At 34.6% G+C, this 24,544-nt stretch overlaps 1 protein-coding gene across 4 annotated transcripts in view; it reads right to left on the bottom strand.

Annotated features, from left to right (window-relative positions):
- The window catches only part of SNTG1 (syntrophin gamma 1), a 313,217-nt gene that overhangs the window by 73,736 nt on the left and 214,937 nt on the right, over nucleotides 1-24,544 (bottom strand). For all 4 annotated transcript variants that reach the window (XM_012571962.5, XM_030266184.4, XM_041713898.2 and 1 more), the window contains one exon: nucleotides 22,953-23,082. In XM_012571962.5, the coding sequence (XP_012427416.4) occupies nucleotides 22,953-23,082 (130 nt within the window). The remainder of the gene's footprint in view (nucleotides 1-22,952; nucleotides 23,083-24,544) is intronic.

Genomic DNA, 24,544 nt, shown 5'->3' with positions numbered 1-24,544 from the left:
TTGGTAATTAAAACCTAAAAGTAAACATTTTCCAGAAAGGAAGAGAAAAAAATCTTCAGTTACTTCACTCGTTATCTAAAAGGGAAATGTTGCTTCAGTCTTCAATAACTTTACTGAACTCACTGTAATGCTATGTGTAATTGAGCACAATCATAGCCCGCAGCTCTATGTAACTGATGCAATTAAATAAAATTTCTTTTTACCAGTACAATACACTGCAAATATATATGAATGTAATGTTTCTAAATAAAACACACCAGCAGATATTATACTAAAAAACAGAGGTGTTCTGAGAACATTAGTTAGAAAGTTGTGTTTATATAGAGCAATTAAAAATCAGGAGTGGCACAAAAGGAGGAGACAGAAGAAGCTAGACAACAAACTCTTGTGTGAAGACCAAGACAATATAGGCTGATTTGAAGTTAGCAAGAACTATTTGCTTCTGATTCAAGCACAAAAAACCAGATGCTGAGGGGTGATATTCTATTCTGATTCAATTTCCATGACTGCAAATTAGGAAAAAAAAAACCTAAGAACACCACAGAGAAAGTAATTTGGGACCCAGTGATCAATTCAAGGTGGAAGGAGGGAGTCAAAAAGAAGGTCTCTGCAGTATCTTGCATCTGACAAGCAAATAGGTAAGTAGTGATAATACAAGACCAACAATGGAATCATAGAAACACAGAATGGTTTAGATTGGAAGGAATATTAAAGATCATCTAGTTCCAAGCCTCTACCATGGTCAGGGACACCTTTCACTAGACCAGGTTGTTCAGAGCTCCATCCAGAGTTCTGGCTTTGAAAACTTTCAGGGATGGGAAGAATATATTTTAGTGAAAGCTATCAAAGACTGGTTCAAAGCATAACTGATTGTTAATGGTACAAATATATTTTACTAGATATGTTCCAAAAATGCCTCTCACAGTATGTTTGGACATCATAGACATGAAGAATACTTGTCAGGGAGCAGATATGAAGTGGAACATAATGAAAAATGTCCCATGGCCAAATTCAGTCATTTTTGTGCACAAGATGTTGCAACCAGAGATGGATATTTTCACAGTGATGGCTGTGCCTGCTCTGTAGAGGAAACAAACAAGAACAGGGAACACAGCACTTCTCAGTAGGAACACAAACGAGCAGGCCTTGCCTTCAGGTGCGCATGATGATTGCAAATATTTGGGGCTTTTTGGATTTTATTATTTAAAAGTATCCGTGACAGAGAAGCAGTAATGCAGAAGAATACTGTTCCATACTATTATCTTTTTGCATTAATTGTAGCCTATTATTGTTGTCCTCTGCTGAAATGCAGCTGATTAAGCTCATAAAAGCTGGGGTTTAAATTTTCACATTCAGTTAAAGCTGAACTGAATTGTTCATTCCTCTGAGAGATACTGTTTCAGACCTTCTTGGGGCAAATAGCACAGCAATAAGAATTTTCAGTTTCTATATGAGGATTTTAAAGTGTAATTTGAAAACTACTATTTATTAGAGTTAATAAATAGTAGTAAATCCCCTTTTTTACCTATTTATATTAATGAAATTTGCTATTCCAATTTAATCACAGGATCCCCATGAGATGATGAGGAAATGTATCTTTCAATAAGCACCAAGGACTCTTAAGAGTAGTAAGATCAAGAGATTCCAGGTTTCTCCAGTCCTTAAAAATTTAAATAGAAGCAATCAGATGTTTGAAAAATCTATGTGTACCACACTTGGTTTGATACTATTTCATGATAAACTATACGGTAAATTAGACTCAAAGTTCTAAAAGGATAATGGGAAAGATGACTAATAGACAAATAAGATTCAGGTACTACATCTGGTCCTCTACAAGAAAGAATACCAGAGTAGGTGTTAGTTGTTAGGACAGAGATCCTGACAGAGACCATTCCCTTGGAGTACCTAGGGGAACAGTCAAGACTGAAGGGCATCATACAAAACAAGTGGGCACCAGTGCCTGCTCAGCCTTTTGCTGACTTAGGCAGCAAATAAGATACTCCCACACTTTCACATAGAATTTGATCTCTCTTTTTTTTTTTTTTTTTTTCAGTCTGGAGATATCATATAACTTTGTAGGTCACAATAATTTTCCATTTTAAAAATAACGTTTTATTATTTAATTTATACTAGCCATTTATATGGATTTCCCCAAACAATTTAGACTCTGTAAACCTTCTCTATCAATTGTTTGCATTACACAACTGCTGACTCACATTCATTAACAGGTAATTAAAATAAAATAGCTTGAGAAGAATGTAAATTCATTGCATAGTTCATCTCATGCATAGAGACGAAGACAAGCAGCAATATAATTTGTGCCATTGGGATGTTAAGTGGTTCCAAAGAGGAAGCCAGATCATTAAAATTTGAAAGAAAACATGAGTCCATGCTGTGACAATCCTATGTTAATGAATAAGAAAGAGTACCTAACACTTCAAATTACTAGTTGGATAGTCTTACTTCCTGTCCTTGCTAGGTTTTTGTTTACTCGGTGGGATAAGTAAGTTGTAAGATTGTGAAATTTTGTTGTCCAAGGGATTATGTGCATTGAAAGAACCAGAGAAGATTTGACAGAAGCACACAACAGCCCCCATAAAGTACATCACATAGTGGTGAATGCATTCAAATATATGTATAATTGCCTATAGAACAAATACAGAAATTCTTGGTGCTGGTTTTATAAGCTGCAGTAGATTTTAGAGTTCACATTAAAAATCTGTATAAGCTAAGTTATGCAAAATGATCAGTCAATATGTTCTGGAAAATATGGGAGCATAGAAAGTACTTAATTCACATCTGCTTCTTGACCTACCAGTGATGGCACCATTCTCTGTCGTGTGTTGATCACATTTTACCAGCTGAATGGTTCAAAGGATAAAAGATTGGGATTACTTCCATCATTCCTGGCATTTTCCTGTCCTAGTTGGATTTTTCTCAAGACTAGATGCACTGGATTGCAAACACACTCAGCCTGAAGGAGCTCAGCATCAACTTCCTTGAAGGAAGAAAGGGAAAAACTCCAGAATATATGAACAGTTGCATAGAAGAGAGGCTTGATCCAACACTGAATAATGCATAAGCACAAGCATGACCTCTTCTTTCGAGTCTGTTCCTATAGATACCTGCAGGCTGAGTCATCCTCACTATGGTTCCTAGATGAGAACAAAAGTGAGAACCAAGATGATATGTTTCAGTTATATAATCAATGTTATAAAATCTCTCTTGGGAGTAAAAAAATTACTAAAAGAGATCAAATATATATAAACTTCACAGACAATGAGGACACAGTAGACATTATTCAGGAAGTCCCTAATCAGTTGTCTGAAGAAGTCCTAAAGTAGCAGATGGCTGGAAAGACAGAAGGAAATATAACTACACTTTTGTTATCACCAGACACAAGACTAGATGGATCTTTATTCTGGTACAGTTTGACAGTTCTCATGAATCATCTTAATCCATATGGAAACTAAAATGTTTCATTTTAATCCTACATAGGAGTAGAGGAAGAGGGTCCTGAAATAATCTTGAGGTCACATCTGGAAAGCAGAACTCTATAATCTTCCTTTTAAATCCTACTGACTGTCTTTATTAGCCAGCTGTACAAAAGAAGCAGAGAGCTTCCATGCTTTAGAGCGCAGGCATTTGATAAATACTTTTGGCGACAACAAAATATAGCTAGTAAAAGTCAGGAGTGCACCTCCAAAAACAGAAGCAGGTGAATACACATCATTCTTAAGAGAGATGTTGAGCTTTTGAAAGAAAATATTTGTATATTGAGATTTATTAGTAATTTAGGACATGTAATGGCACTATCAAAGCATGAATGGCCATCTGAAATATGATCACAAACCTTCATATTATTAAACCTTTTTATTTTTCACTCAAAAGGATTCAGTGATACATTGAACAGCACAAACACAGAAGTAATAGAAGGATATCAGAAAGAAATACCAAATTTGTGCCTATTACACGGAAGCATAGTGGAAGCCCTAAGGACAAAAACCCAAAACCTACTCTTCAAACATCTGTGAAGTTCCAATAATAGGACTGCAATTAATTTTACCCCAATTAAATTTTTTTAAAATGTATTGTACTTTTTTGACTTGACAGATGAATGGCATCACTCAATTCTGCAATATTTAACAGCCATTCCTAAAACTGAACGTCACCTTAATGACAATATTTTTATTGTGTCTCTTTAAAGAAGATACCTGTGTTGCAAACAGTTTTATAACAGTGAATCTCCATAAATAAAATACCAACAGCAATATGCATACTATTAGAGACACTGAAAACAAATTAAATCCAGTGCCTTAAGAAGCTATTATGGTCCCATCTGAAAGTAAGAAGCATGTCTCTTAGTACTGAAGATGTATTAGAAGGACTGTGAACAGGAAGAATTGAAAAGATATGGAAAAACCTGACAAGGAGACACTGGAATCATGCTTCAGATAACAAAATGCAACTGGATAATTGTGGCTTATATCATAATAGTAGTTGCTCACTGGAGTATGATTACTGCAGTATCAATCACACTAAGAGTTAAAAAATCTGGTGTTACTTATTACTACAGAGCAAGGAAGCTATGTTATTTTTCCAGCAGAAACCAGACTTAAACTCTTAAATCAAACTATTAAAAATTGATCTATATGTCTCTCCTGGTGTAAGATACCAGATTTCATTATTTCTTGATTTTTCAAGACAATTAAATATTATAGATAAGCCCAACTTCAATTTTAATTTTCACTTACCATTTCATTACAACTTAATGTTTAGACAATATAATGCCCAGTATATAGTATTTAGTTTCAGAATTTTCACAGAATGACAGGGAAAATCTTTAATAGTATCCACAGTTTATCTTATCCTAGTATTTCTGAATGCAAGTTGTAAGCACTGATATGAATTTGTCAAATTCTGTGATACTACTAAAGAACAGCAAAAGTGGCTGAAAAGCAACTCAATCGATTAAAGCTGTTTGTCGAACCCATTTGTACAGTCCTGCCATGATGAGTCTCTTAATGCCTCATAAGTCAATCTATTAGCAAATATACCTCCACTTAGCACTGGAAGTTCTCCTTATATTGAACCAGAATCCTTCCAGTTGCAGTTAAATCCCATTGCTTCTCATGTAATCCATCACAGAACCAAAAAAGAAACTGCTTGCTCTTTGTGTAGTTTTTCTTAAGTTGAAACATTATTCTTTTCTTCAGGCAAAGCCAGTTCTATTTCACTCTGTATTTTCTTGCAAGTTCATGCTATTGTCAAAGAAGCTAGAGCCTATTTTGGTAGGCTACTTTTGCATATGGGCACTGAATGACACACATTTTTCCTGAATGACCAGGAGAACTGACTAACACATTACAACAGCTCTGATCCCCTCAGCCTTCCTCCAAGAGTCTTCAGCCACTTTTTATCTTAGAGTGACACAGAAATCAGTCATGCCTGCATGAAGGAGCAGTCACAGGTAATCGTCATTTGATTAGATGGCTTTGGCTATATCCCTCAGATTTAAGCTCCTGGTAAACAGAAGACTTCCCACAATATTAGGTCCATGCACTAGACCAAAGTTTTCATCACACACAGGAGTGAGTCACCCATGACCAACCAATATATCTTTTCCTCATGGGAAGAATGATCCTTAATCTCACAGCTTTTCCAGCCTGCCAAGCTTCCATTTTATTTTTAATCCACTCTGTTGTTAGGCTTGAAACTTCAGCTCCTGTGGGCAGCATTTTAATGCATCACTGCCTGAGGAGGGATCATTTTCCTATGAAGAAAATCTGTGAGCTGAAATAGCTTGTTAGCTAGGTTTTCCTCAATCACAGTAGTTGCTACTGTAGATCTTCCTGGCTTGTTACCAATCACCTTCTCCACACCCCCTTTCCAGATTTCATCCTCTCTGTCAGCTTTCCTTTGCAATTTCTCTAACTATTTCTTAAGAGATTTCATCAGCACATACATTACAGCTGAGGTGTCTTCCTTCCTTCTAAGCCTTCTTTGGGAAGGGAACTGCACACCATAACTCCTACTAATTCAGTTTAAGATTTGGATTTAGACATCTATACTTTTGGTTCCCACCTGAAGTTTCCACTTGAACTGTTAGCAAGTATTGGAATAAAAATACATCACAACCCCACTGACATTTTCATCAGAGGTTTGCTCGGTATATAATATGTTTGCTGAAGGTCATTACTCTCCTTTTATTCCTTCCCCCTAAAAGTCCTATCCACAGCTTTTGAGCTGCTTTACTGAGTCAAATGGCTCCTTCCTTTGAGGTCCCTCTTTCCAAACTGGTCTTTTCATTCTGACTGTACTGAAATAGAATAAAGCAGTTTGTTGAAGACTGCAACTAAACATATTTTGTTCCTCTGTCCTCAGTCTATAGACAATCTGCTGACCTTGCTTATGAAGAATTGCCAAGCTTGTATTGTTTCAGGATTCCTCAATTTTGTACAGATAATAACATTTGCAGTTCATAGTCCAGCATTTTATATTAAAAAGGGGGTAGTAAAATAACAGAAGAAATGAGGAATTTTATGCCATTACATAATATACAACTGTATATAAAAGGAGACAATTAACTGTCTTGACAGAACCTAATAGAAATGTAGCTACTGATTTTTAAAATGCATTTAATACTTACACCACAGCATACGAGTCTAAATGAACTGCTGATGGCAAAATTCATTAAATTGGCCAGTTGCCAGTAGAATAGACAAATAACTTTACCTGAGGCAGCATAGAGAGGTTTTCTTTAGTCTTTACAGGTATTATATCTTCTACCACTCCATAATCAAACTCTTCATTTACTTTAGTTTGAGTGGATTAAAAATAAAATTATAGAAACACCTTGTCTTTGTTGTGTTATGTCACATTTCACTTCTTCTGTCTAAAAGAATTACACAATTCTGTTCTCTTGAATAACAGCAATATTTATGAGACAGTTTGTCTGACAGCACAATAAACTTCTTGTAAGCTAAAAAATCACTTGTAATTACATTACTTAGATAATTTGCTTGACATAAAAGAAAATCGGTGTTGAGAATTAAGTTCACATGATAATAAACTTGGTATTAACACAATTGCTAAATTTTATATTACAAAAGAAAAAGAAATTTCATATGTAAGATCATTATCAACACCTAAGTTTTTCAGTACCTGTTTCTGCTGGAAGCTCCCCATTCATCTGTATAACTGATCGTTTTAAATTCATTTGAAATACTACAAAATTATTTTGTACTGCTTGTATAGGTTAAAGTCATGTCCTCATATTTTATAAAATACACCCTGCCCCTCCTTCTGCTATAGAACAGGTCTCACTCTACTCTGTATTCAGAATAATCACAGACTCACTCTAGCACTGTATTGTTATACCCTGAGCTGACTTTTAATGAGATATTCTTTTGCAATACAGCTCCCAGATTGCCATAAATAGGAAAAACGTGTACTCTTCTGAACCTTCTTTCTCTTAAAAAGCCATTAGCTTAAAAAGTCTGGAATTTCATTCTCTGCTAAGGAATACAGTTGTCTCTGTTAATCTCCAATTTCACCTCAAAACTAAGAATTCATTATAAAACAGTATACAAAAAGCTCTGTAAATATGGGTTTTCTCAAGTATCTTCTTGTATTTCAGAAAAAGAATGCTCTGCTGATCAATATGGCCAAATACAAGTGTAAAGAGCTGTGTGTGAGTGGGACCATGGATGAAAGGCAGGTCAAGGAGTAGAAGATGTCAAGGGAGAAAAAAGAGTAGGGCAAAAGTTTTTGCACAAATGAAATAATTTTCATCTCAGACTTCGTTGTTTTCCATCTTCTCCTTTGAGAAGTGTGTTAAAGGACGATTTAATTTTAACAATATTGTTAAACTGACACTAGTAATAGATGGCATATTTTTCTTGCTTTTGATATGATCTTTTAATCCTTAAATAGGAAAAAGTATAATAGTTAAGATCAATGGGATTTTCTTGAACCTCTCATAAACTCCCAATTTATTTGCATTAAGAATGGCTAAGACAGACACTGAGGATGCTACAAGCAAATTTATAGATGACTTTTACTTAAGTCTGCATTTTGGACAGATTTCAGAACAGCAACTCCCTGTCTAATTGCATTTCAGCAGTAAAGGAGATTGTTTAGTCAAAAGTATAGATTTTTGCTCTATCAGTATTTCTTGTAGTTCAAACATGATTTAGAGAAGGTCCATAGAAAGGCCAAAAAGACAATCAAAAGACTGGGAAGCCTGCCATATAAAGAAAGGCTAAAAGTACTGGGATTGTTCAGCCTTGAAAATAGAGGGGTTAGGGGAGACCTTATTACCACGTTCCAGTATTTAAAAGGTGACTATAAAGATGGAGACTCCCTTTTTACAAGAGTCACAGGGAAAACACAGGGGTAATGAGTACAAGATACTCCCGTGGAGATTCCAATTAAAAACAAGAGAGAAATTTTTGACAATGAAAACAATCAGACATTGGAATAACATCCCCCCCCCCCCCCCCCAGGGCAGTGGTTGATGCCCCAGTTTTGGATACTTTTAAGATTCACCTTAACAGTTTTCTGGGCATCTTGTCTAGACTGTGCATGTGCCAAGAAAGACTGGATCAGAGTATCCTTGATGTCTCCTTCCAACCTGATATTCTAAGATTCTATAATGCCATAAGCTAATAAATACAAATAATAGTATCCCACATTTTCAAGATACCAAGATTCAATTCTCTAATTCTCTAATTCAACAGTTGTACAATTCTCTAAGCTTCAACATTAAAAGGGATATTAAAGGAATATCCCTTATGACACTTAAATTACTGGAATCAATTAAAAAAAATATTCTTTTTTTTTTTTCCACAATGTCTTCTCTCATTATTTTAGAGAAATTCTAGATGTCTATTATAGACATTATCTTTCCTGAAAGAAAAAGGCACTCACACATTGAGAAAATTACTCCAGCAGTATAGTTAAAAGAAAAACCAGGCAACAAATTATTCAGCAAAGGTATAATGAAGACAATGGCACAAGTGGAACATAAAAGCTATAATTTTCAAGTGAAATGCATATGTCAAGCTGTAACAAAAACAGATGCTGCGTAATAAGTAAAATTGTATGAGGTTACATTATTATATATTGTCACAATGACAGAATCAACTGCATAAATTTGATATTATTATAAAAACACTTAAAATATAAATATATATAAATGGTGTGTAATTTTAAGAAATTAGAACTGAACAAAGCAACTAAATATTTGATGAGCATCATGCCTATTCATAAAGCATAGACTGCTGTGAGGGCATAAGGTCAAAGCTAAAACCAAGATAATCCCAAAGATGTATGAAGGCAGCAATTCCATCAAATACAGAATTACTCTTTCAGTATGAGTACTAACTGTTCTCAGCAGTAATTAGGTAGATGTTAACACACACATTACAATTTGCAAAAGATTTAGTTTTGAGTTGGTCACAACTGAAAAAACCCAGTAATGAAATAAAGCTATATGAAGAGAGTTTTTACTCTGAAACCATATGCACTGATTGTTCTGTGACACACAAATTTATAACTTCTACTTTACTGCTATATTTTTCATCTGGAAACTTTGTGTACTTAACAAACGGATTTCGAACAGAACTCAATCTCTTGTAGGCTTTAAGTAATTAAATTAGGATGTACTTGGAGTGCATATGTTTCTCACTAATGTATACCCAATACCCTCTCTGGTTTCTAAGATGATCAGACTTTATTCAAGATTGTGTCACACTTATTAATGGTGACAATCATCTGTTTACAACTGACCTTTTGAGTAAATTCTAACCAAAAAGAGCATTCAACACCTTTCCTTTCTTGTCACTATCTGCCAATAATTTTCTTTTCAAAATGGAGTCAACCAACCCTTTTATTCTCCTCTCTGTTATCAATGGCATATATCAAAATTATTGGCACTCTTGCTGCTTGCCAGCTGAGGAGATCTCATCTTGTACTATCATGTTTCGGGTTCTATGTAGACAAGGAATATTTCCCAAACCCCTTCTCAGTTACAAATTCTACTGTGCTACTTATTTCCTATGTTTTGGGATACTAAAGAGTTAATGCTTTAGCCATAACACTTTATTTTCTTTCCTTTTATTCCTTTTCTATGGATAAGTAGAGTATGCATCTTACAGAAAATATGGCTATCTAGTGAGTTTTGATTATAAAAGTATTCATATGTGAAAATGTAAAAGAAGTTATTTAGCACTGGTAATACTGCATTGGTAGACTTGTGCTCAGCAGGAAATACAAATGAAATAACAGGAGTAAACACAGAGACAGAGACAAAGAATATAAAGAGCTAGCAAGAAGGTGATAAAAGACTGATAAAAAGATTAGGACTGTTGAAAATAATCCCTTTATTAATACAAACTTTTCTAATCTTCTAATGCTTGAGATGGAAGATGTCAACATGCAAAAGAAAAAAAGCAAGGTCTTTTCTTAAGCTCAAAGGATAGCATTTCTGGAGCTAAAGGGTTGTCAGTTCAAATCTAAAGGGAAAAAAAGCATTCATCAGTGTTGTAGTTTGACAACATTAAGCCCAACATGGCCAGAGAAGCTACACAGAGCAGGAATGAGGCAAGTTGGTTTCTTTATGATTTGCTGCTGAACTGGTCAAGATGCAAACTGCCTCCTAAGTCACCCCACTGTAAAGACTGAGTGGTATTATAATGAGGAGTAAGTAGGAGCTTCCACGAGTCTGTCTCTATGGTTTTAAAAAAAATGTAATCATTAAAAAATAAGATGTGATTTATTTTGGTTTGGTCTATGAACTTAACAAATGTAAAGGGAAGTGGGTTTTGGATCAGAAGACTAAATAAAGGTCAGATAGCTATAATTGCTTTAAGCTAGGTTTGGCATGCAATCTATCCAGCTACGTAAATGGAAAATTATTTTACTGGTAGAGCCATCTGCAAGCCTGGATGTTCTAGAGTTCTATTTGCTATTTGAACAACAGGGAATACTCTTTTTTTAAATTCAAATTGCATACTCTGTTTTCCTGACTGCTGCTTATTATATTTTTGAGATGAAAATGCTGTTTATGGTTACTGTTTCGTAAATGAATGAGATAATAGCCATACTGCTGCAGCAAGAGTAGTTAGCTTAATTAAGGTGCAGACATATTTTGCTAAATAGTCTGGAGAGGTATACTGACTATCTCGTTAAGGACATAACTTTAAAAATAATCTGTTTAAAACAGCTTGTCAACAGCCTCTTAGGATTTGGCTTGCTACAATATTTTAAAATATAGTTTATGTTTATACAGCAATATAAAGATACATTTATGTTAATCTAGTGCAAAGGGAAATAATTCTGATATCAAACATGCATGCACACTGTGATTTATCAATTATTTAAAGAGTAACTGGAAAAGAATGTTAGCTCCACAACTCTATAGGGGTTATGTCAGCCTAAGGACATATTTCTTGTTGTGAAACATTCTATTTATGATGTAAAAAAATAAAACCCTTTAAAATTAATATTGCTACAGTTACAAAATGAGAAAAACATTTAATTGGAATGCACATACTATTTAAATATATTCTTGAGAAGCCACCTGTGGATTTTTTGCCTGGCATAGAACAAAATAATTTATAAAAGTAATATAATAACTCCCTGTAACATCTTCATCACATAAAAATATGTACAGGTGAAAGCCCAAGTATTGATGTAGTCATTGGTCACTTGCACTTAATTTAATTAATATAAAGCAAAGACCCTTCATATTTGTTTGTTTCATATTTGATTTGTTTCATATTTGTAGTTACATTTACATGACTTATTGTAATAAAATACTTCATTACTTTCTTTGCAGATATCTGGACTATCTCAGGAAAACTCATTTCAACACCTCAGAACACTTCATGGAAGTCACTAACAATATTAATACATGAAATGGGATCTGAAACAGTAGAGCAGGTATCTGAATGTCAGGTCTTTTTGTCTCTTCGGCAGAACCTTTCTTTGTGAATGGTCCTCATTAAAATTATATTCACAATTCTTTGGACATTTACCAATAAAATGCACCTTACTAAAGGTTTTTAGGATTAAACATTTTTTACCTTCTAAACAGAATTTAGGTCATCCAATCACTTTGCTTCCATAACGTTTTGATTATCTCCCTCCTCCTCCATGATTGGGAACCCTCATTTTATCTTTTTTATAATACATATTCAAGAAAAGAAACATTTTATCCTTTCTGAACAAAATAGTAAAGCAGAACAATGGACGCTAGGAGTTCTAAATCTACACAGCTGCTGTAGGTTGGTATTCCAGTGAAGAAATATTAAACAAATATATATTTAGAACCACCCAGTAAAACTTGTATCTCCCCTATGAAATAATAATGCTATAATTTTCCCCAGGTACATCTGCATCTGGGAAGGGCAAACAGCAGCTACAATGAATGAGAAAGAGGAAAAGCGACAAATATTTTTATTTACACTCTTTATTCAGCAATGAATGAGTCCATGCTCATGCAGACCAAGACATTTTGCATCAATCTGACTTCCCCAAAGCTATTTCTTCCACATAAATTATGCCACAAGTAGTCTAAATGCCCCAAAATGGTGAGGAACACTTCCTATGAGGTGAGAGAATCTCAAGAAGCATGGCTTTAATTTCTTCTCAAAACATGAGAGACAGTCTCATTAGTTTTTAAAACTAGGGAATTGCAAACAGAGACAGAAGAAAGGAAAGGGGTAAAGAAGGCATATCTGAGTACAACACTCACAAATACAAAAAAATCCCCAGCTGCTATGTTAAAGACATCTACATCGGCCTATTTTTGCTGATCCTTCTCTCTCATGGAAAACTTGGCTGCAAAAATTATGTGGCCTTCTCTCGTCCTGTTTCTATACTCACACAATGTACCCAGCCTTTCAGCTGTGGGAGTTTGTGGGACTGCACTGTTTATAAAATCAGAGAACTAAGTTGGGTTAAAAAATCTGCAGCAATACAATCTACTCTGTAGTATTGGGAGCGAAATGTCCAATTTGGTCATGGTAGGCAATACCAGAGTAGCCACCCAGGGTATGGGAGATACAGTATTCAGGATGCAGGACATAAGTATTTATCTGCTACATTTAAGCATTATTCCTGCTGGGTGAATCCCAGCAGACAGTATGGATGAGCCCTCTGTCTCCTGTCAACAGCATTGGAAAGAATTCTACACGTGGCTCTATGGAGAGCACAGAGAAGAGTTGGAAGAAGCACAGCCTCAGCTCTGTGCTGCCCCCAGAGATCCTTTGGCCAGCAGTGAGGCAGATGGCATCAGGCTGCAGGCTGAGTAGCACAGGGAGCTCCTGTCTCTCACGTCAGGGTGACTCTACCAACCTGTAGGCTATTATGCTAAAGCACCCTCTTGCCATTTCCTGTTAGAAGTGGGAGAGGTAAATATTTAATTCAAGGAGATGGACTTACCCTCTGGAGATATCTGCAGTCTTTATATAGTTAATGGGATTGAAGTAACTGCCTATGTTAGGAGGATGAGCTGACTTCCTTCGGGTCTTAAAGACATTTTTAATATCCCTTTATTATACTGGGAGATTGGGTGGAGAGGATCTTGCTTTTTTAGGGACAAACAGCTACCATTTCCGTCACATCACTTACTATAGCTAAAGTAAAAGGTAGTTCTAAAAAGAGAAGTCTTGTTCCTTGGCAATCAGATACCAGAGAAGAACTGTTGAAACTCCGTTAACAATGTTAAATCGACTGAATTATGTGAGAAGTGGCAGCATGTTGACACACCACAGGAAGTTTTTCATCCTTTTTATTACTTTACAAAATTGCTTTAGGAAATAAACACAGTGAAAACAATATTTTCTCCTAGGCAGGTAACAGATTTTTCCCTGGAGAAAACAGCCATAAACTTGTGTGTTTGTTCACCAACAGACTTATAAACATTTTTGGAATGTGGACATGTACTGTTTTACTCTGTTATTTTTAATTAAGATTTGTCATCTGTACAAGAAAGAAACTAATGAAACATGAAGATATATCACATCTACATAGATTTGTTGCACATATTTAAAACTACCCCTGAACTATATGATCTATTATTTGAATGGTTAGTGTATAATGGAAACAGTGGGCTAAAAAGACGCTTTTTTTTTGTTTGTGTGATTTCAATGCATCACACTGGAAGAGAAGTAGAATATCTATCACTGATTAGAAATATAAATAAGGTCTGCCTTCTGATTGTAAAGAAGCAGCCTTATGAATAAAATTGGAATTATCACGTGGATAAGCTAAACTGTGTATATGCATTGACCTTACACCACTTTTCTGCTAATACAGCTAAAAGTAAGTGTAAGGATTGACATAAATCAAATTATCCCCCAGTTGCATTTTATGCCGTATTTTATGACACTGAACTATTAAGTAGTCACAGGTGAGATGGACAGGCATTCTTTAACTGCCTGGTTGCCTCTTTTTCAGCAATATTTTACGATTTTTTCATTCTGTGTTTCTAAAAATTAGTGACTGCCTTTCCTATCACAGGAGGTCTCATATAAAAGTAGAATTTAGGATCCTGTTATGTACTCTAGCACATAAAGTGCTCTCTTGACAAACTACCCAAACATAACTGGCAACTGGCTCTTAAAAAAAGCAAAATTGGGGAATAAGAATTATATAATTGCATACATCAAATATTAAAATGTACATTCTTTTTAATATTGATCAAATATATGTGATTAATAGCTTCTGAGATTATTTCATATAGTAAAGGATTGTAGACTACAATTTTTATAGGCAAAAGCTGTATCAAGTGATTTCACAGATGCAGTAAAGAAAAATTTGCTTTGATTCACTGGACGACAGTTCCTGATTGTTATCATTAGGCAAATGCCATTTTATAGCCTGCAAAATTGTAAAAAAAAAATTGTAAACTATTAGAAAAAAAAAAAAAAAGAGAAAAGCGGAAACCTTCATGCACTCAGTATAAATTGTTCAAAAACATAGTAATTCTCAAAGGAAGCTCATAGTTCATCAGCACAGTAAGTCAGAGAGTACCATGCACTGGGAAATGAGAATGAAACGAGGTGCTTCATTCTCAGTTTTTCAAGCCTGACTTCATGACCTCAATGACAGCCTGAAACAAGTTTTGGATGTAATTACCTCATTCTATGAAATAAACTGAGAAGAACCAACAGAACACCTTACAATCATGTTGGTGATCAATATAGCTATAATTTCAGACATTTCAGACTTTCCCTGCAGGTGTTTGCCACTTAACTACCCCAGGTATTTTTAGGAGATAAAGAACTTTTCTCACATAGTTTAATAATACCTTTTGTCAGCAGAGAAATGGCAAGTCCCAAGTATTTGGGGCTCATTTCCTCTGCAGCTTAGTGATCATTTGTTGTTTTGCCTATCTGGGCTTATTTGCTCTAAGCTCTTAAACCTGTACAGGAATGGCTGGAATCCCTCTCTTCTGCCCCACACCTCTGCCTCTTCCTCTGGCTCCATTCTGTTCTGCAGGCAAATATAGGCTGTGCACTACTTGAATGCACTTGCTCTCTATGGCACTTTATGAAGCAAGACAACCAAATGGAGAAACTGCTTTCAACACATTAGGCTACTAATAATGTATGCCCTGAGGTGTTTTATAGCTTTTTGAGTGCATTTAAATTTCTTTTCATTCTTTTTATCTTTTAATTCTCTGGTTGTGGAAGGCAAAACTTCTGATGTAGCCACCTTTAAAAATAAATTTCTTAAAAATGAGTAAGAGGCAATACATGTCAAAACAAGGTAACATTGCTTTCAATACGAATAATTATATTTGTATTCATTGTGGGGTTTTTTTAAGATAGCAAAATTAAGGAATGCAAAAAAGAAAGGTCATTATAGCCTAGCTTCCCACTTCCCAGTTGCTATTTTATCAACAGCAGTTTGTGATTCAACACTTTTAACACATTCTCACTGAAAATAAACCAATTGTGGAATATTGAACATTTTCCTGCACAACAAAAACTAGGTTACAGTAGCTGTAAGTCTCCAGCTGCTACTGAAAGGGCAGCTTGGCATTTGGCATGAAAGGGCAACTTATAATGAGTCCTTTCTTCTTCCATGTGTTACCTCTCTGCAGACCCCCAAACAGCTTACCCTTATTCCCAGTTAGACTCCTATTTCCTTTATTCTTGTCATCAATTTTTTGTCACTTAAAATCAAGCAAGAGGTGTTGTTTTGTTTTGGGTTTTTTCCCCCTAAATGACAGGTTTCTTGTTACCGTTCACCAAGGTGGAATGTTGAGAGCAAGCATGACGTTCCTCCAAAGTGTCTTACAACTAAACAGATCATAGTTTTTATTATAATGTGTTAACTTAAGCCTTCAATAATAGAATGAGGGAAGAGAGTCTCATATCTTCATAAAATTCTGCAGAGAATAAAGAACATATTGAATATTGCTTTGCTTTAATTTAAGTACTAGCACAAGGCTAAAATTTAATTTGACTCCACACAAAAGTGGATGAATCAAAGTGCAGGGATTCTTTACTGAGTGAATCATATATAAAACTCAAAAAAATATTCTCTCTGCAATAATGTTGCTATTTTTTTAAATTTACATTAAACTGGTAAATTTTAAATGAAGGGCTTTTGATTATATTGTCTCTAGGGATATTGCTTCTCCTAAATTGTATTTTAGAGTTCTATACAATATGAATAGAGATGTTAATATTTTAATCAGATATTAATGACTACTGCAGAAGTTGTGCACTTGTATACAGCAAAACAAAAAAATACTATTAAAAATAACATGAATAGATGTAACATTTTGCAGAAGCAAAGAAGGAAATCTTAATTTATTTTGAAAACCTATCATGAGTACTTGAAGTCCACACCATATATTCCAAAGCAATACTGCAAGACTGCATGTCTTTATGATGAGTGCTGTCACCATAATCAGAATGTGTCATAACAAATACTCTAAATATGAAGACAGAAGTTTCTTGTTACAAATTTCCCAGATAGTTCTGGAATAAATATTCTTGCAGAAATATTTCTCAAAGAAATATTCTTTTCTTGCACTGTTTTCCTATTTGCCTCATTGTCCTTTAGACTCAATTATATTATAGACATGCAGATGAAACACTGGAGAAACAGCAATACAGTTTGGGAAGACTTAAATTTCTTTGCAGCTACATCAGTACATTTAAGAGTACAGTACTAAGTCAGTACATTTATCCACAATTCTTTAAACTAGGTACAAATAAAAAGTTTGTAAAATATGACATACATCAAATTGTCAAAAACCAAAAGTAAATATCAGACAAGGCCATATGTAACACTTGATAAAAGTGACATAGAAACAAATGTGGTTTTAATTGTGCACCTGATAACAACCTAGACTTTTTAAAAAGTGAGGAAAAATAGGAGTGATTTATGTTCTGTAATCCTGATGCTGCACTGTCTACAGTTATTCATGTAGATCTACAAGCCTTAGGAGAATCATACAAGGAGAAAAATGGCAGCAGAATGTTACAGGTGTATCAAGTTCTGATTTTTAAATTTTCCAAGAAAGATCTCAATATCAGTACTGGAATGACTATCTGTATAATCTTCACTTTACAAGATTGAGAATGGAATGCAGAACAAAACTCAAAGTATCACAACACTGTGACCACCTGAATGGCTAATACTGCTTTAATAAGTGTTCAATGTATATTTGCTTAATAATGTCCAATTTATCTGAGTATTTGTGTTGTGGGAAATGTGAAGGATTCTATTAGTAATACTTTACAGCCTTCCTATAATTCTTTCTTGTTTTGGCCTTCATTTTTTAGTGCTTTCAACTTCTAAATTACTGAGAGTATTTGATTTTTGCATTACTACAGAATATAACATAAGAGGTTTGATACTAATGTTGGTGGTTTTGGATTTGCTTGAAACATGCATAGCTGAGCAACCAAAAAAAAGATAAATATTATTGTAATACACAGATCATAGGACATTTAAGAGCATATAACCCCTGAAAACTCAAAAATTACTAACATTAGAGCTCTCTGATGGTTTGCTATTGTATTGTAACTAAAAAAGTAAAACATTCAATCTGTTTATTTCACATGAGTGATATAGATTTATTAATGTAATATAACATTCTACAGTATGTCCTTACTGGTGGTAGCATCCACCTGAAAAAAATGAAAGACGTTCTAGTAATTTATTTCAATAATTTGCTTACATTGGATGTGTAACCTGTGCTATTTTATTCTTCCTACAAGTGGAACAGATGGGATTAGTCTAATCAGGTTTTTTCTCCTGTTTTTCACTGTTTGTGTCCTCTTCTACCTAGTGACTTAAATACTTAAATAATCCCTGTACCCAAACTTCAGCATTCTAAAGACAAGGTATTATAATTTTCTTTTTTCTACTGGAAGTGAAACAATTTTGTGGGTTTTTTGTTTTTGTTTTTGTTTTTGTTTTTGTTTTTGTTTTTGTCTTAGCAGCAGTTTCTTTCACTAGGCACCACTTTCTAAGCATAGCAAAAAAGTTCAATTGAACTATTACACTTTTCAGAACAAACAGTTAGATTCTGGAAAACATACCCATTGGGCCAATACCCACTTTGTAGACCTCTTAATCCTAACTTTCATGCTATTTCTGTGCTTCTCCCATCAACTGTGTGTGCCTCATTAATTTCACAAATGTCTTATTTTACCCAGAAAATTGCAACATAATGGGATAAAGTGAAGTTACTGTGAACTACATCTTGTAAGATCTTGTGGACATTCTCAAGATAAGCTTAAAACTTTTTGCCACCTCCTGCTTAGAAACTTTACCTCAGCTGCTTGTCATTCCTGTCTGATGAAGTTCATGTTGTCTCTTTGCTGTCAAGTGCTGGCTTCAAGGTAAAAAGCATAAATATGTAACTGTTGCAGTGTTTTTTCACAGAAATTATGGAAGAGGAAAGGGAAAAGAAATATTATTGCCCTTACTATAGAAAAACCTGACACAGAGAAAGCAACGGACAAGTGAAAAATACTGAGTTGTGAAGATAAATCCCAAAAAACTCTAAGAAGCTATATCCTAGAAATTGCTAACTCAAATGTATTTTTTTTTTCTTTTGTTAAAAAGATCCAAAATGTCTGACTTTCACTGTACTAAAGCCATTAAAAAAATTGCCTTTTAATTTCCTGACACTTGCAGCACATGAATTATGGATGTATTGGCAACTGGTGGTTCTCTTTAAAAGCTATATGACCAGTTGCATACTGTCATCCTAAAATTCTGTAACAAAAGATATGTTAAAGACTAGAAATCAGTATCAATTACCACCTAAATTAATACAATTTAAAAGTTCTTGAAAAGGCAAACAGTTCATCACTGAATTGAACAACTGAATTGAAAATTCCTACTTGAAGCATTAGCAAGAGAAGAAGCAGCAGCTTGTTCCCTTTTTAAATGGCTGTGGCCAGCCATCCAAATTGGCAACAAAAAGATATAGAACCTCATCAGTTCATAGAAGAATTACAGTTCCCAAGCCCAGGTTCAATTTAGCTTATTCAGCTTTCAGCACATTAACTTCAGTATCAGGATTGCTTAGACAAAACTTCGGGTTAAATATAACCTTTCTGGTTTTTAAGGCTACTGATAAACCTGGTGAATTTTGAACACAGATGCAATTCAAATGACTAAAGTTGGAGAGGAATTCATCTACAGAAATTAATGATACTTATAGATTCATCAGCTCATCAATTACAGTGTGACATTAAGTCACTTCCAACAGTGCATTTATACAGTATGCATTCTGGTTGCATACCACTGTACAACCCCATTCGTGTTGTGCAATTTTAATGTATTTCACCTTATATGAAATATGAGCTTCTTGGGACCAAAAGAAATTAAATTAGCAGTATCAGTCTCAGTATCCTTAAAACACTAGGGGATACTTGTGCTAACCTTCTGAAGATGAAGAAAAAGAGTGCATACCTGAGGTTTGTCTGTTAAAGAGAATCTGAAATTAAGTAAACTACATCAGTCAGCACATGGATCTTTTTAATCTCTTCTTAATAGTCAAAATATAATTTCTATATCTCTGCATAAAAATTTTAACTGCCTTTTTGCATATTAAAGAGTTCTAGCTTGTAGTGTACAATGCTTAGTAGTATAACCAATACAAGAAAAATGTGTTTGCTTGCAGACACCATCTTCCAGACTCCATTCAGTTAGCAACATTGCCTTTTAAAAGGCATTTTATTTTAGCTTCTACTTTGCATTTCTGTTAAGTCCTTGGTAGATACTGGCATTACTGCTGATCCTGCAATTCAGTCACATCACATTTGTGTCAGATATGCACATGTTGGATAATGAGAGAAGAGTTTTTTGACAATATCCATAGAAAAAATGAATTGATTATAGGTTCAACAAGGTATTTGGGAGCCAGGGGCCCATATTCACAACTATTAGATACATGTAGCAACATAGGACTTGTTATGCACATTTTTGGGGTTTGAATCATCAGTTAATTTTTTTCAGACAGTTTGTATGTGAAAAGGTAAAATAATTCAGATTTTCTGACTCAGACTAGTATATTACTTTTTTTTTTTTTTTTGGTCAAAAATACCCAGACATTTCTTTGGGAAATTTATTCAGAGAAACTCACTTTGGCCCCTCAAAGACACAAATGACAGGTTATCAGGATATATATCTATCTCCTTAGGTATCAAATATGAACTCACCACCCTAGGGTCCTTTACCAGTCAAAGGAAAGACAGACATGTCCTGAGGGAATTTATTTCATTATAAAATGGACGTCAACAGTAAATAATAAGATTCACTCTGGATTTTCTGCTTTAAGACATCTAAAGTTACGCAAGAGAAATCCCACCAAAAGCAACAGAGCCCAGATTTGATATAAGAGTAAAGGAAGTGCTTTCATAAACAATCTGGCTGTTAATAGTCCTTTTTTCTGATTCTATTTCTTTTTTTTTTCAAAAGATAGAGAGATATGAGAAACATCATGTGAGTAAATATTTCTATGAGCTGCTTGGTATTTCAAGTAAACAATTTTTTTCCTGTAACATCTAGATAGGAATGAGGAGTTAATTGAAACTAAAATTTGGTCAATTTATCCAAAGAATTAAAAAAATTCCTTAACTCTTTTTGTTTCTTTGGCAGTGGATGACACAGTAAAGGAGAATGATTCTGAGTAAATGCCTCTCTCAGATAGGAAAAATGCTAACATCAACATTATGTGCATGTCAATAACCATCTTGTAAAGAAAATAAATACAGGTACCTCTAATCGCATTTAATCATTCTTCTGTGCAACAGTTTGGGTTTTTTCCCCCTCTGTGTTCTTATATTCACTTATCACGTATGCTGTCAAATAACTAATTCTTTCTGACAACTGACAATTTAAAATAAAGGTATATTACAGGAAGGTGAGTGTCATTGTTTTCCATGAATTTGTAAGAGCTATGAACAAATAGGACAATTCTAAAAATAGACACATAGATTATTATCATAAGCCCTAACTCTCATGGCTACTTTACAGGATATCTTTGGGATAAAGTAAGTACAAAGACTGGCATAACTGCTGTATAATTTAGGGTATTTACCTCTTATAAAACATTAGATAACTTCTTTCTGTATTTTATGGAAACCAGTGTAGAATTATAAACTGTACTAAGAAAAAAATTCATGTAATAACACTGCATTGCCAAAACTCAAGTTATGCTAAGTAACCATAATTATAGTCTCATCAGAACTGAAGTGTTTCAAAACACCTATAAAATTTTGGTGCCTCTGCCTACCGTTACAAGCAAATAAATCCACTGACTTAAGTAGCAAGAACCTTTAGCAGACTGAAATAAAGATGGCAAGAGAAAAAAACCCCAGAAGCCTCAATTGTTAGGATGCCTAGTGAGACAAGAAAGGTTCTACATAGCAACAGCACTTTAAGTATGAATAAATAGCCATAAAGTTCGCTGGTACTGCATGGAAGCTTGCAGATGGCAGATGAATTCATGTCTGTCATGTTTTTATAATACAATGACTTTTACATATTGCTGCCAGATGGAACACAGTTTTGCATCTTCATTATAAATCTCAAAAAAACACAGCTTCCTTCAATGTGTTCCCTATATTTGAAACAAAAGCAAATTCAGAGACAGATTTGGGAAGCTAAAGCAGATTTAAGGAAATATAAATTAAATCCTCAAGGGCTTCCTTGTTATAACTCAATTCAAAATAGTGGAACTCCCCATGTGTTCTCAGTTTTTTAGGAAAATCACGGAAGGTATCATACAGATTTCTATACAGGGAGAACCACATGTTCATTTTAAATATAAATACATCCAAGCAGTTCCAGAAGACCTCTTAATTGAACTTAGTATTTAAAAAATCTTTTACATAACATAACGTTTATTCCTGCTTCAATAAAACGTGGTATCTATCCCACAAGCTCAGATGGTAGGAGTGCAGTGCATGAAGCATAAACGCATTTAATCATTGTTGATAGAGAATATCTATATATACATAACAGAAGAACCTTGCCTTTCCCATTGTGATAAACAATGCCTAGACAGACCTAAAATCTAATTCAGATCTGGTTATACCAGCTTCTGTAGAGATGTACTATGAAGAAAGCACAGAATTTTTCTATTTTCAATGTGTTCCTGCATCACACCTGGCTTCCTTCTGTGTGTCTCATCTTTGCTTCTAATCCTAGTTGGTGTTCCTATGAAGCAAATAACTCTGATAGCAACAAAGTGAATTATATGACTGTAGGGAAGAATATTTTCCCATTCAGTGGTTTCTCACAGAGTCTAATTTGACAACAAACTTGAGCTGACTTCTCTCAGAAAGCCTCAAGCATTGTTTATATGCAGATAATTCTGTGTGTGAACCCATTAGGCTTTTATGACAGTTATAATCAAATATGATTCGGAAACCTTCTGGCTTACTTGGATCCATACTTACATTGTGCTTTGTGAGGTTGGAAATGTTACTTGCTATTGCTTGTAGCCAGTCAATACAGTCTTCAGCAGAGAGACACTGAATTATTCCACTGCAAACCCCATCCACAGCAATTACTTGGAATGCATTTTGCCTACAGACATATCATAACAGATCAGGTCAGAAGAAAATTTTATCTTTTCTAGCATATCATCTTAACAATACTTGTAAAAATGCTTTTCTTTCAATTGCAATGAAGGTCAGCCAGTGAACACTGATAAAATGCTGGTTTTCCTACTTTATAAATATGACATATTAAAATCAGTCTAAAAGGTCAACTTAGGCAATATTAAGCTTCCATAAGGCTATTAAAAATTCCATAGTCCAGCTCCACATAACACTGACCATCAGGCCATACAACCTCAGAAGCTGAACAAGTGATAGGGCTGATTCATATCTTAGACTTAATACTTTAATACAGCAGGCTACAGAGAAGGAAAGTGCATTGGAAACCATAGGCAATAATTTGGGAAATTCAGTGAATACAAGTATCTTTTTTTCAACACCTTTGTCTTATTTTTATAATACAGTGTCTAAACACATTTGGATTACTGTCTGGAGGACCCTTGTTGGCTGCTCACACTTATAGAATTCTTTTTCCCTTCTAAACTACTGACTGAAAACTTGGAGAACTCAAATGTGATCAAATAGCATTAATGATTTTGTCAATTGCACTTCTGATCATTACCAAAATACACTCCTGCCTCTGCCTCTACCCTCAGAAACGATCTGGGCACATATACAAAGATCTATCATGCATTAATATACTGATTTTCCACTTCCAGGCACTGAGCAATTATAGAATAAGAGAAAATTTTTCAGATGCTAAAGCAATAAAAAAGCTTTATTTGTGAAAAGCTCTTGTAAGGCTCACAGGTCTCTGTCTTCAAAACCAAAGAAACTCAAAACCAATCCATATCCCAGAGTAGGAGATTACTGAACATACAGAGAATACCATGTTCCACTGCTGACGTTCTGCTACAAACCCAACTGTTGATGATCAATTCAAAGTTAAGATTAAGTACGTCATTCTGATTCTTTGAGAATGGCTCAAGCAAAGTGCCTGTTATCTCCAGGATAAAACTGAGTGTCACTTATGACAGCTTCTGGCACCTGAAGACAGATACCAATTTTTAAAAGCTGCTTGTTTGGGCTCTTTTACCTCTTAAAATTTTATTCTAGTTTCACACAATGTAAGGCTAATATTTGTCTTCATTCCATCCATGTTGAGAATAAACTGTTTCTTCAGTCAGGAGAAGCAATAGAAATGAACTAGAGCCAGCCATGCCTTTGCTTTGAGTGTTCTAGCATGAGAACCAGCTTCTGCAGGATAATGAGGCTTATATCAACATGATCTTTCAGGGTTCTTTGGTTTATTTAAATCCAGCAGTTTAGTTGTCTTTCCTATGGGGTAGTGATTTTTCTTTAAATTCACAACAATACCAACCAAGACAGACTTCTTTCAGACTAAAGTTTTGAGGAAGATTTATTAAAAGAATCTTCAGGTAGTGTTTCTAGCATATTTTTATTTTATCCTTTTTTTTTTTTAGATGGCT

This window comes from Taeniopygia guttata, chromosome 2, assembly GCF_048771995.1.
Source record: "Taeniopygia guttata chromosome 2, bTaeGut7.mat, whole genome shotgun sequence".
Lineage (NCBI taxonomy): Eukaryota > Metazoa > Chordata > Aves > Passeriformes > Estrildidae > Taeniopygia > Taeniopygia guttata.
This window is presented reverse-complemented; position numbering and strand designations above follow the sequence as displayed.